The following is a 13,370-nucleotide window of genomic DNA, read 5'->3' on the forward strand; positions in this document are numbered from 1 at the left end:
TTTGAAGGTGATTCATTTATTAAAGTTTTACAGTAGTAAGCATAAATGTAGAAAAAAGGGCTGAACATGCACACAACAAAAAAGACCTATAGGAGTATAAGAATTTAAGGATCTGTAAATATTAAAAAGAACTATTTATAACCAGTTACAATCTTTATAAAATGTGTAATGTGTAAAACAGTGGCGGCCGTTGCTTTTCAAAAGTGGTTAAGCACAGACATTATTTTTGGTCTCTGGAATGTTGCTTCTCAAAGCTGTTCAAACTACTACAGTGCTCAAACAGTGAAATCTCCTAATGAAAATAATTAACTATGCAAAACACAGTTTTTGCAAACTGAAATCTAATGGTACAGGAATCTGATTGAGAAGAATATAGCTGCAGGCAGAGCTCCAAAAAGCAGCAGGAGCTCCAAACCATATATAGAGAAAGCACCCAACCTAACCCTAACCGTGTGTGGTAGTGACGCCCCCTTTTGGAGTTGGTGCAACCCCTTTTTGGAGTAACCACGCCCCTTTGGAGTTGGTGCAACCCCTTTTGGGGGGTAACCACGCCCACTTCTAGAGTAACCCCGCCCTCTTTTTGAGATTCCTCCCCATTTGGAGATCTCTGGCTTGCAGTTATACCTACTTGATTTCCTTTGAAGCATGGCTTAAATGGTCCACTGACTTCTCTGGATAAAATGGATTGCCTTACTTGAATAAAAGAGCGATAGTGACATTTTACACTTTTATTCGCAAAATATTAAAATGCACAAAGCGTAGGGTGTAATTATATAAAATACATGTACATATATTAAACTCACCATTGCCACATTTCTAATAAAATTTTAGGGGAAGCTGTGGTAACCGCAGAATGGTTGGTATCTGAATTCTTTGTTGACATGAGGACCATGATGACATGTGGTATTTACTGATGACAGAGAAATTACATTCAAACAGTTTCATTATGAGACTTTGTGTCCATTAGAAAATAACAAAGTAATGTTTTGGTCATGTGTCTTCAGTTTTGATACATTGTAAGTTGTACAACAGTGTTTGTGGGACCACCCAGTAGCACGTAGGACAATTTCAGACTGTATCTTTAAACTCCCAGCTAGATCTCCTGAGGAGGAAATATAGACATCCTGGGCACCAGTTTCACTCCTGTCCAAACCTGGTGTAAGTCCAGCTTGGACTCATTTAAACCACAAAAACACCATTTAATCGCTTGAGTTTTTTTGTTTTTGTTGTTGTTTTTTATTATTTGCTCATCATTTAGACTACTACAGAAGATTTTTTTCATTTTTGGAGCCGATTTCAAAGGAAGCCTAATTACGATCATTAAGTGAGAGAACTCATGGATTAAACAGCAGATCATTTAGCATAGTGCCGCTGTAATTTGTACAGATTTGAGTGTGTGGAGAGAGTGTTGATTTCCCAGCAGGCTCGATGTGGGATCTGTGCCTTTTTCTGGAGTGTTTCTGGAAGTCTAGCTGAGCTTTGGTTTGAACAAGCAGCCAAGGATAACATAGGGCAATGTTTCCGGTGGCTTCAGCAACTTCAAGCTTCCACAAAAATTGGGAATTATTAAATATCCAAACATGGCCATTGATCAAGTGGGGAGAGTGCAGAAATGTCAGGCCAGACTTTATGACTTTAGACTCCTCTGTGTGTAACTAAGGTCTCTCAGACTCAGCACAAAAGAGGATGTATTTGTGCATGTGATTTATTATTATATAGCAGGACTTTAATACATATTATATGTATAGTGGCTGAAGCCGCACTTAAAAATATTTGAATGTATTATAACAAAATATCAAACTAAGTAATTTATTAATTTTGTTTTTATTAACTAAAATGAACAAAGATGAATAAATGCTATAAATATATATATATATATATATAGTTTTTGTTTGTTTATGATACCTAATGCATTAACTAACGTTAACTAATAGAAATAATAAGAATAAGTCTTACCGAAATATAACACAAACACCCTTTTCAAGTGAAACTGGTTTCAAATTACACTTTCTGTACGCCAAATTTAGAGGGACATGTCCATGGTTGATGTTATAAATTACACTTGTGGTCACACTGCTACAGTGGCAGTTTCTCAGGGCCAGCAAAGCCTTCTCTGCTGGTGTAACATGCCTAATAAATACATATTCTTTCATCCTTTCATTCTCATTGACCTTTTTGTATTTTTCATGTATTTTCAATTGCTTTCCACTCCTAATTAATCTACAAACGAATAGCAAAAATCAAAAAGTTTATCCAATCAGAATTTATTTCTAGATGCTTACAAGCAAAGTGTGACAACTGTTTCACAAATTGCATGCTCCTTAGCCGATGCAGCGCGTGAGTCTGAGCTCCACCCTGTCAGGCCGTCAGAATTTCCACAGAATCCCTCAACACTGCAGTGAATAGGCATCTAAAGTCAGATTGTCAGATTCATCAGCCAATCAGATTGATTTATTTGTTCTTAGTGGGTGTGGTCTTTAGAATATGTCTCAGTCCAGGCCTTCTAGCTGGCTTTAAGTGACGCAATCACGCTTTAAGTGATGTAATTTGAAAGCGAAGAGTGCAAGATCTTGCTGACGAGTCAGCTGTCATCACTGCTGTCATTGCCGTTGAGAAAGAGATCCTTATGGATTTAAAAACCTGAGATGTTCTGCATGATCGTGCGATTGATTAATTAAACAGGAAATTTGCTGATTTTCACTTCAAGCAAATTGGTAAGTGCTTTTTGCATTGTTATAGCAACATCAGGAGTTTTCTAAATGCAAATTAGGGCTGCTTGAGCATTCAGTGTCGGATCAAGTTTTGAAAAGTAACCAGGTACCCTGACGAAACTAAATTTATTGCAAGCAAAATTTAAATCGCAAATATAATTACAGAGCTTTTTCTTGGAATTAGACCTCCTTTGTTCTGGCTTTCGTGCGTGAACGTGTTTTTAAAATGTCAGTTGGTATTATTAGTTGACTACCATGTAATGTATGATGCCATGTAATTATTCATTGTGAAACTGTGTTTTCTTAATGGCATGAATTGCACTGAAGGAGCAGACTTAAAATGCATGGGCCGCCAAAGCACTGCTAGGACACCTGTGTGAAGTTGAGGGGAAATGACTTCAACTTGGCACAAGCTGGTTAAAAGCAACTGAAAAAATTTAAATTGATGCAATTGAAAAAAGTTAGTGCTTAGAAAATGTCTAGCATAATTTGTTTGCAGATGCAGTGACATTGCAATGCAGTGCATTGACATACATTTGTAAGTGTAACATAAGTGTTAAGAGTTTTTTAAGGGCCACTGTATATACAGGGTATGATTTATATTTTACAGTCACTGCTGCAATTTACAGACTAAAATACAGCTGACTACTGTGTTCCTCCCCGGCTAACACAAGCTGTAGTTTGCCGTCATCTCTCAGCGTCATAGCAGTGGAATCCGACACCAAGCAGGAATGGAGCTGAATCTGGCAGGCTCTGGTAACCTCGGGATATGAATCATGGAATCATGGTTGAGACATGGAAACAAATAGAATAATATCAGTGTAGATGCCATTCAAGTTTATGCAGAGTTATAGATCATGATGGATGTTTCTGGTTCTGATAATTGTGAGCCTAATTGTGCTGGCTAAATAGATGAGTCTTTAGTCTAGACTTAAACTGAGTGAGTGTGTATGCATCCCAAACAGTGTTAGGGAGCTATTCCATAGTTTATGAGCCAAGTATAAAAAGGATCTCCCCTTTTGTGGATTTTGATATTCTTGGAATTATTAACAAGCCAGAATTTTGTGATCGTAATGAATGTGATGGAATATAGCATGTCAGAAGGTCACTTAAGTACTGTGGAGCTAGACCATTCAAAGCTTTGTGTGTAGTTAACAGAATTGTAAAATTAATACGAAATTTAACAGGTAGCCAAGGTAACAACGATAAAATGGGGCTAACATGATCATATTTCCTGTGTTTCTAGTCAGCACTCTGGCAGCTGCATTTTGAACCAATTGAAGTTTATTTACTGAACTTGCTGGACATCCTCCCTGTAATACGTTACAATAATCTAGTCTTGAGGTCATGAACGCATGAATTCGTTTTTCGGCATCAGCAACAGAGAGCATGTGTTGTAATTTTGCAATATTTCTCAGGTGGAAGAATGCTGTTCTACAAACATTGGAAATTAGATTTTCAAAGGACAGATTGGTATCTAATATAACACCTTTGTTATATTAGAAGTTCTTTGCAGAAGAAGACGATGTAACAGTACATCCATCGAGAATCAAATGATATTTTAGCGGCTTATAGATATATATATATAGAAATAGTGCAAGAGGTAGAGACCAGCTCAGTGCAAATGACAGGAATGTAAATAGATATGATGCATTGTACAGAGATGTGTGAATGGATGGTGACCATTAGAGTATATATGGCATCATGTGTAAATAGTGCAAAATGTGCAAAAAGGGATTGAGACTGAGGATGAGGTATAAAATGGCATTTAGCACTGTAGTGCAAATTACATGGAACAGATCTAAACAGTTAAATGCAAGACAGAAGGTGCATAGGATTCAAGTATTACAGGTAGTGTGCAAACAGCAGTAATATTGTACAATACAGAATTTGTTATATATATATATATATATATATATATATATATATATATATATATATATATAGTATATGTATTATTCTTTATATATATTATTTTGTTATAAAGAATAAATGTTGAAGTTGTAAGTTGATTCAATCACTCGTTTTCTCTCTCTTTCTTTACAGTCTTCATCTGCAGTTTCATGGTGGCCGCACCCATTTTTGGATACCTGGGGGATCGTTTCAACAGAAAGATCATTCTGAGCTGTGGAATCTTCTTCTGGTCTTTCGTGACACTGCTCAGCTCCTTTATTACCAAAGATGTAGGGATCAAATTTTCTTCTTCTTCAGCAAGCACCTCTTTAAATCTTCAAACTCACTGTTGCTCAGAACTTAAAGAAATCATGTTGGTTCATTTTAATAGAATCTTTAAAATAAAAATGCAAATAATTTTTGTATAGAAAGGGCTGGACTAGTTCTTGCAGTGCAAGCCATGTGTATTTTTAGAAGCAGAACAGCAACCCAGCCCAGCAGTAGCATCACTAGAGCTCATTCAGTTTCTGGCTCATTTGAGAGAGAGCTTTGAAACAACATTTGAGTCATTCAGCATAGCAGGACCCATTTCACATTGATCTGCTGTAGGATCTTAAAATATTGTTTTACAACCAACAAGCTCACTGCACTCAAATGTACTTTATTTATCTTTTAGATGCTCCATCTATTCTCTCTCAACTCTCTCTTGCTTCCTCTCACCCTTTGCTTTTTTCCATTTCCCTTTTGCAAAGATTAAATGATTAAAAGACATGCTCGTTTAGCATAACACTAGGCCTGTCTCTAAAGATCTCTTGTTTCAGTTCTATGGCTGTTTTTCATCTCCTTATTGTCTTCTCTATAAATATCTTACTCCGTGTTTCTTCCCACACTCACTCGCTCATGTCATAGAGAGATCACAGTTGTTAGCCAATCACTGTCAAGAGCAGTGTTGGGTAAGTTACTCTAAAAAAAGTAATTAATTACTAACTACTAATTACATCTTCGACAGTGTAATTTGATTACTGTAGTAATTACTCTGTCTGAAAAATAATTGCTTTACTTACTTTTAAAAAGTAATTAATAATTAATTACTTTTTAAAACCCATATCAACCTCGACCAGATGAACAATACAAGGATAGACATGAAACTGTTCTTTTAATTCTTTCAAATAAATAATATAAAATCACATAAATTATTCTTGAACTGGACAAAGAATTTAAGGGGGCAGCATTAAATTAAAAAACATACATTTTAACATCAGAATTAAATTTCAATTTTAAATTAACTATTGTTTTATATAATCCCTTACTTTACTTTTTCAAGGAAAAGGTAATTGAATTACAGTAATTAATTACTTAGTAATGCATTACACCCAACACTGATCAAGAGTCACAGAAGCCACCCAATGCAAAACCTGCACTATGAAGAATATATGTCTTCACTATGAAGAATAATGAACCCAAAGCTGATCTATAATCAGGCCCTTTTATAATGAAAAACACTAATTTTCACAATGATGAACCAAAACTAATCATAGACACTGGAGGACAATAAGAAAGCCGAATTGAGGGTGGCAGGCAAAGACTGACAATACAAGAACATGCCTTTAATTGATAACTATTGTCTAGAATCCTTTGCATCCCCTATCAATCAAAGTGTATGTGTGTGTATGTGTGTGTGGCCAGTCTCTGGGGAGGTTATTAAAACAGAGATGGAGAGTGGCGGGTAATTTAAAGGCCATGTTAATGAGAGTAAGACTAAGCTAAGGAATGTTCCCTGTGGCTAAAATAACAGATTCTAGTGAGTTATTTTCTCTGACATAGTGTGTTTATGTGTGTGCACTGTTTTGTGTGTTAGCCTCTTGCCAGTTTTCATTTTCACTGAGTGTGTGTATCTGTGTGTGCATCTGGAGGAACTGTGTGTGTGGTTGGAATGGTATGGCTGAATGCCATGGGGGTATAAATGCTTTAATCCACTCAATCTGCAATGCTGAGTTGACACTGACAGGAGAAGCCACTCTGCATCAAAGTCACATGTTCCCTTCCAGAACGTACACCCATACACAGATGCATACATAGCGCAGAGGATGCAGATATCCCTTTATCTGTCAATCATCCTACCCACGGCTGTATGCTGTTATATAACGTTTTCCATGAAAAGCAGTCTGCAGATCATATTTACACACAAGCTCCTCTTTCACCATCCTAACTATCGCGTTAATATTACTGCAATGTTGCTACAAGGGCTGCATTAAATCTTTAATACAATGTTTCATAAGGGATACACTGAAATGATGAAAAACACTATTAGACCAAGAAATATAGGATCGGTAAAGTAAATGACCGAATGTGTGTTTTCTTATATTAGTTTGATGAAAATAACACTGTTCTGTACTGGTAATCTTTGCTTTTTGGAGGAATGATGTACTACATTTATTGCTTCAACTGACCTCTCAAACTCTGTTCGCCTTATTTTAACAAGATTTCTTAGAGCTTTGAGAAGAGACAGCCAATTTACTACAATTTATAGCTGGAGCATGATTGGAAATAGGGGTGGTAATCAGCAGGGACCTGGCTAGAACGTGGGAATAGCATCCTTACGGAGGATCTTTGATGATATCCTTACATACGAAACAATTTAAAGACTTCAATTCTTTACTTGTTCTGAGTTTACATCTATGTCAAATAAAAATAATTGAATGTTTGTTGACCTAATGGTGAAGTATGTTTCGTCTTTTCACACACTTGCTCTGAGTGGTGTTAAATTTCACACAAATATTCATGTAAAAAACATAACACTAAAATATTGATTCTTGCTTTGAAAATATTGATACAGAATTGTGTATCAATGTTGCAATAATTTCCACCATCTGCAATGGAGCCTTTCCACATTTCTGGGTTTAGAATGCAGAAGTAAACTCTAGTGGGGTCAACTTCTAAAACTTTGAAAAAGGGACCATCAAATATCATTTTTACATTACTACTGGCTCCAACAGTAAATGAACAATTCCTCTATTACATTCCATGGCATTCCAAAAGAAAAAAAAAAAAAAAAAAAATAGAGAGAGATGGATCACCTCAGTTAGAAGAGAGAATGACCCCATAATTAGTGTCACTCCCTCAGCAGTGTTGACTTGTTTTAAAAATAAAATAAAAATGGCAGGGTAATATAACAAAGAATAATTGAAAATATAATAATTATTTTTTTTTCACAAGAATTACGTTGCTAAATAAGATGGAAACACATCATCTCAGGCTGTCAAAAAGGTGCATTTTTTTTTTTATCCTTTGAATAGTTGAACACAAGTAATAAATATACTGTAAGTGGCAATTGAATGGGATATTTAGGATGTCTAGTGCCCATGCAAATTTCCCTGGCCATATTTATCATAATCCTGTTTCTTGCTTTTGACAAATGACAAGAAAACAAAACATCAGGGGCTGATAGGCTGGTGGTTTTTAGTTAGACATGCACATATTTATGCAGAATGTATTTGAAACTTCATGTTTATGGATAGGATTTGAGGGATGAGGGAAGCCAGATGTGTACAGTCAGTCCTACAATACTGCAGCCTCATGAATTGGATGTGGTCTGAAAAAAAGACAAGGAGATAGATGTGTCGACTTTGTTGTTAAACCTTGGGGTTTAAACCACCCGGCCACAAGCTCAATTAGGATCTGTGCATGTGAAAATAATCAAATAATCAGTCTTTAAGAAATCAACACCTAATCACGTACAATCGATTGTACATCTAGTTATTATATATTGTATAATCTAGTTGTTACATATTACATAAACTGTGTGTGTGTATACATTTTTATACGACATTGTGGGGACAATGATAGTAAAACCTGAGATCACCTACCTTGTGTGGCCCAGCCAACGGACCCCACAAGGGAAATGGCTTATTAAACATAATAAATGATGTTTTTTGGAAAATGTAAAAATGCAAAAAGGTTTCTGTGAGGGTTTAATTTAGGGGTAGGGTTAGGGGATAGAAATTATCATTAGATCTGTATAAAACCTATAAAATGCATGGAAGTCAGTGGAGAGTCCCCACAATGATATACAGTAAGTGATATAAGCTATAAGTTTGTGAGTGTGTGTGTGTGTGTGTGTGTGTGAGAGAGAGAGAGAGAGAGAGAGAGAGAGAATTTGGCATAGCAGGGAGGTTACAGAGATCGCCACCCTCAAGTCCATCCCTCACACCATTAATCCCCTCACTTCGGGTGACAATGAAGTGTGTGTATGTGTGTGTGTGTGTGTGTGTGTGTGTGTGTGTGTGTGTGTGTGAGTCACCCCAACTAACCACCCTCCAGATGTGTGTATGTACAGTAAGTGACAGCTCAAGCATTATTTTTTCATGTGTGTGTATGTGTTAGGGTGAAGAGGGGAGAGAGATTGTGTAACACAAACAAACATTCGTCCACTCTCTCTCTCTTTCTCTGCCTTCCTGCTATTCTTTTATTCTGTCAATAAACAACTAGCACATAGCTTTTGCAATTTTTGAGCAGAGTCACGAAAAACAGGAAAAGAGAAATCCTTTCAGTTGCAGAGGATAACCCAGCTTGCTGCAGTCCCCTATCATTGCTGATTCCCGTCACGTACACTAAAGAAATTCCCCTGCCGTTGAGTTATGTAATATTCAACAAGTAAACTTGTTTTTCTTTTGGCTGTATGTTGAGGAAATGCTGTCACACCAAAGACTGTCAGGTGGAATAGAATAAGGGATGAAAAGGAGGAAAGGGAGTGAGGGATCCCCTCTAATGAAAAGTGACCACCATACGACTGGAGGGCATGAGGTTTGCTGTTTTGAGAGCAAGGACAAAACTATTGAAGCACACTCACAATTATTATCATTGGGTATAAGAGTACAATTGGTTTTGGCTGGTCAAGGACCTTATCTTGTTTTCTCCCCCCCAAAATACTATAGATTTATAGCTAAATGATCACTCATCATGTGACTAATGCTAGTAAAAATTTTCTTTTTCTAGTCAAACATCACTAAATTAAACAAATAGCAAGTAGTCCAGGAGGTTGGCAACCAGAAGCTGTTGTGCCATGATCTGGGGTTCCCTGATCATCAGCAGTAGAAGATGGACTGCCCACACACATCGTCAGCTGGGTTCTCTCTCTCTCACTCTGAGTTCTGGCCTTTTTTATTTCCCCCGTCTCTCACTGCGAACATAGAAACAACAATTGCCAGCAATTCATCTAAGGTGAAAACCCTCTCTCCCCAGATGAGCGCTAGACCACACTCTCGCCTCCACATGGTGCAATTCCCAAACCAAGCAATGATGCAGCTGCTCAGGATGCTCTCGATAGTCCCTCTATAGAATGTTGTGAGGATGAGGGGTGGGAAATGGGCTTTTCTCAGACTTCGCAGAAAGTAGAGACACTGCTGGGCTTTCTTGGCTAAGGAGCTGGTGTTGAGGGAACAGGTGAGGTTCTCCGCCAGGTGATCACCAAGGAATTTGATGGTCTTGACTATCTCCATGGAGGAGCCGTCGATGTTCAGCGGAGAGTGGTCGCTCCATGCTCTCCTGAAGTCAACAACCATCTCTTTTGTTTTATCCACGTTCAGAGACAGGTTGTTGGCTCTGTACCAATCCGTTAGCCACTGCACCTCCTCTCTGTATGCTGACTCGTCGTTCTTGATGATGAGACCCACCACGGTCATGTCATCGGCGAACTTGATGATGTGATTCGAACTGTGCATTGCTATACAGTCGTTAGTTAGCAGAGTGAACAGCAGTGGACTGAGCACACAGCCCTAAGGGGCCTCAGTGCCCAGTGTGGTGGTGTTGGAGATGCTGCTTTCGATCCAGACTGACTGAGGTCATCCAGTCAGGAAGACTAGTATCCAGTTGCAGCAGGAGGTTCAGGCCCAGCAGGCTCAGCTTTCCAATCAAATGCTGAGGAATGATTGTTTTGAATTCTGAACTGAAGTCTATGAACAGCATTCGAACGTACGTGTCCTTTTTATCCAAATGGGTGAGGGCCAGATGGAGGGTGGTGGCGATGGCGTCATCTGTTGAACACTTGGGATGATATGAGAACTGGAGGGGGTCCAGTAAGGGGACAGCAGGGTCTCGATGTGCCTCATGACGAGCCTCTCGAAGCACTTCATGATGATGGGTATGAGTGCGATGGGACGGTAGTCGTTGAGGCAGGACATTGAAGACTTTGGAACAGGACAATGGTGGTGGTCTTGAAGCACGTTGGAATGGCGGCACTGCTCAGGGAGATGTTGAAGATGTCAGTGAGAACATCCACCAGCTGTACATCCTCTGAGCACTCTGCCAGAAATGTTGTCTGGTCCAGCAGCCTTTCATGGGTTGACTCTGCATAGAGTTTTCCTCACATCAGCCATGGTAAGACACAGCCCCTCGTCGTTGGGAGGAGGGGTGGTCTTCCTCGCGGCATCATTCTGCGCCTTGAGCGTAATACGTTGTTCGGCACATCGGGAAGCGAGGCATCACTGTCACAGTCAGGTGATGTTGTCCTGTAATTGGTGATGGCCTAAATGGCCTGCCACATGCGCCGCATGTCACCGCTGTCCTAGAAGTGGCTGTGGATTCTCTTTGGGTATGTGCGTGCTTTGCCTCTCTAATGACCCAGGAAAGTTTGGCCCTCGCTGTTCTTAGGGCCGAATTGTCACCTGCTCTGAAGGGGACTCAGCAGCGCACACACCTCTGAAGTCATCCACGGCTTCTGGTTGGAGCGTGTAGTGATGGTCTTGAAAACAGTGATGTTATCAATGCACTTGGTGATGTAGCTGGTCACTGATGCTGTGTACTCCTCCAAGTTGATGGAATTGCCATCGGTTGCAGCCTTCCTGAACATGTGCCAGTCAGTGTACTCAAAACAGTCCTGAAGAGCAGAGATGGCTCCTGCCGGCCAGGTTTTCACCTGCTTCAGAACCGGTTTAGAGCATCTGACAAGTGGTCTGTATGCTGGGATTAGCATAACAGAGATGTGGTCTGAGTAGCTGAGGTGGGGGTGGGGCTCTGCCCTGTATGCGCTGGGGATGTTTGTGTAAACAAGATCCAGTGCGCTCACCCCTCTTGTTGCAAAGTCCACATGTTGATGGAATTTAGGGAGCACTGATTTGAGATTCACATGGTTGAAATCTCCGGCGACAATAAACAGTCCATCAGGGTGTGCGTTCTGGAGTTCGCTAATAGCCCCATACAGTTCACAAAGTGCCTCCTTAGCATTAGCGCTGGGGAGAATGTACAATCCGACTATAAGGACAGTGGTTACTTCCTTTGGTAAATGGTCTGCACCTAACAGTCACAAACTCCACCAGCAAAGAGCAGTAACTACAAACTAGCACCGAGTTCTTGCACATTCCGTGCTGATGTAAACACACAAGCCACCACCGTGAGCCTTACCGCACAGAGCTGCATTTCTGTCAGCACGAAACAAAGCGAGCCGTCTAGCTGAATCTAACTGAAGCACTTACTGGAGTAACAAGGTTTGTGTGTGAGTTCGTATTTGAGTGATCGAAAGAGAGAAACTCAGAAACTGAGAGAGATCGCGTGTGGGATTACCTTTGTTTGTTGCAGATCTCGTCAGGAGTAACATCACTTCAAAATCAGCAAGATGTACGTTTAAGCTCACTTCTCAGCAGCAGCGAGTGTCTTCATTTTTGTATATAGCTTTTCCGTTGTAAACCTTGACAACTGTTTTCAACCCCACTGAGATGCAGGTGTTCGCTGATTTTCACTCTGTTTTTCACTCACGAGCAACTGTTTGCATAATGCATATCTGTATGTGTGTCCACGTGTGTGGGAGTGTGTGTGAGAGTGAAAGAGAGGGGGATGGGGAGCGTGAGGGTGATTATATATATATACTATATATTATTTCAGGTAATATAGAAACCGTTGTATTAGTCAGGCTGTGGGGTGTGTGTGTGTGTGTGTGTGTGTGTGTGTGTGTGTTAGCACGTGTGTGTGTGCGTGTATGTATGTGTGTCAGTGTCAGTGTGTGTGAGTGTGGGTGTGACGATTGCGAAAGAGTGAGAGAGTGGGTGCGCAAGGGCGCTTTTCAACCAAAATTGAAATAAATGTAGAATATTACAGACATTGTTTGCCATTCTTATCCAATGTACTTAGCCAGTATTTTTGTATTAATTGGTTAACTTGCTGTGGTAGCCTGTAGGGCTCTTTGAAATAACTGAAATAATTTGCCGTAATATGGAACCGTTATGCGTTCAAGAGTATGCGTGCAACTACTTCATAGCCGTGTGTTTACTGGAAAATAATTGCACACCTTAGAACATCAACAATCTTGATTGTCAACAATCAGAATCAAGCAATCAACAGGACTGTGGTATAAACATATACTGTATATATTGTGAGAGTACAGGGGTTTACAAAAGTCTGCCACAACATCATCTGGCTGGTCAGGTGGCTTTGCAAACTTCCTCAAGAGATATCAAACATGGAGGTCTGCAATGAGTAATGGGATGACCTGGTGTTTCTAGAGGATGTCCATGTTTGCTGCTTACATTTTCTATCACTCTGTCAATGCTGGGTGTGGCTAGACTGCCAACTGCCTCTCATGAGTGTGTGTGAGTGTGTGTGTGTGTGTGTGTGTGTGTGTGTTTGGTCATTGAGAGAAAATGAAGGTGAACACAGCCAAAATAAATGAGACATAGTTATTTACAGATAAAAGTAGTGAGTCGTCATTTAGGAGAGGGTGTGAAAAGAAACAGAAAAGTAATGTGTTACGAGTGTGATATTATGGAGGAGGTTTTA

The 13,370-nt window shown here is 39.6% G+C and overlaps 1 protein-coding gene across 1 annotated transcript in view; it reads left to right on the forward strand.

Moving 5' to 3' along the window:
* The window catches only part of spns2 (SPNS lysolipid transporter 2, sphingosine-1-phosphate), a 97,321-nt gene that overhangs the window by 48,045 nt on the left and 35,906 nt on the right, over nt 1–13,370 (forward strand). The window contains exon 3 of the mRNA XM_051682547.1: nt 4,758–4,894. Coding sequence (XP_051538507.1) covers nt 4,758–4,894 — 137 coding nt within the window. The remainder of the gene's footprint in view (nt 1–4,757; nt 4,895–13,370) is intronic.

This window comes from Myxocyprinus asiaticus, chromosome 4, assembly GCF_019703515.2.
Source record: "Myxocyprinus asiaticus isolate MX2 ecotype Aquarium Trade chromosome 4, UBuf_Myxa_2, whole genome shotgun sequence".
In the NCBI taxonomy this organism is placed as follows: domain Eukaryota; kingdom Metazoa; phylum Chordata; class Actinopteri; order Cypriniformes; family Catostomidae; genus Myxocyprinus; species Myxocyprinus asiaticus.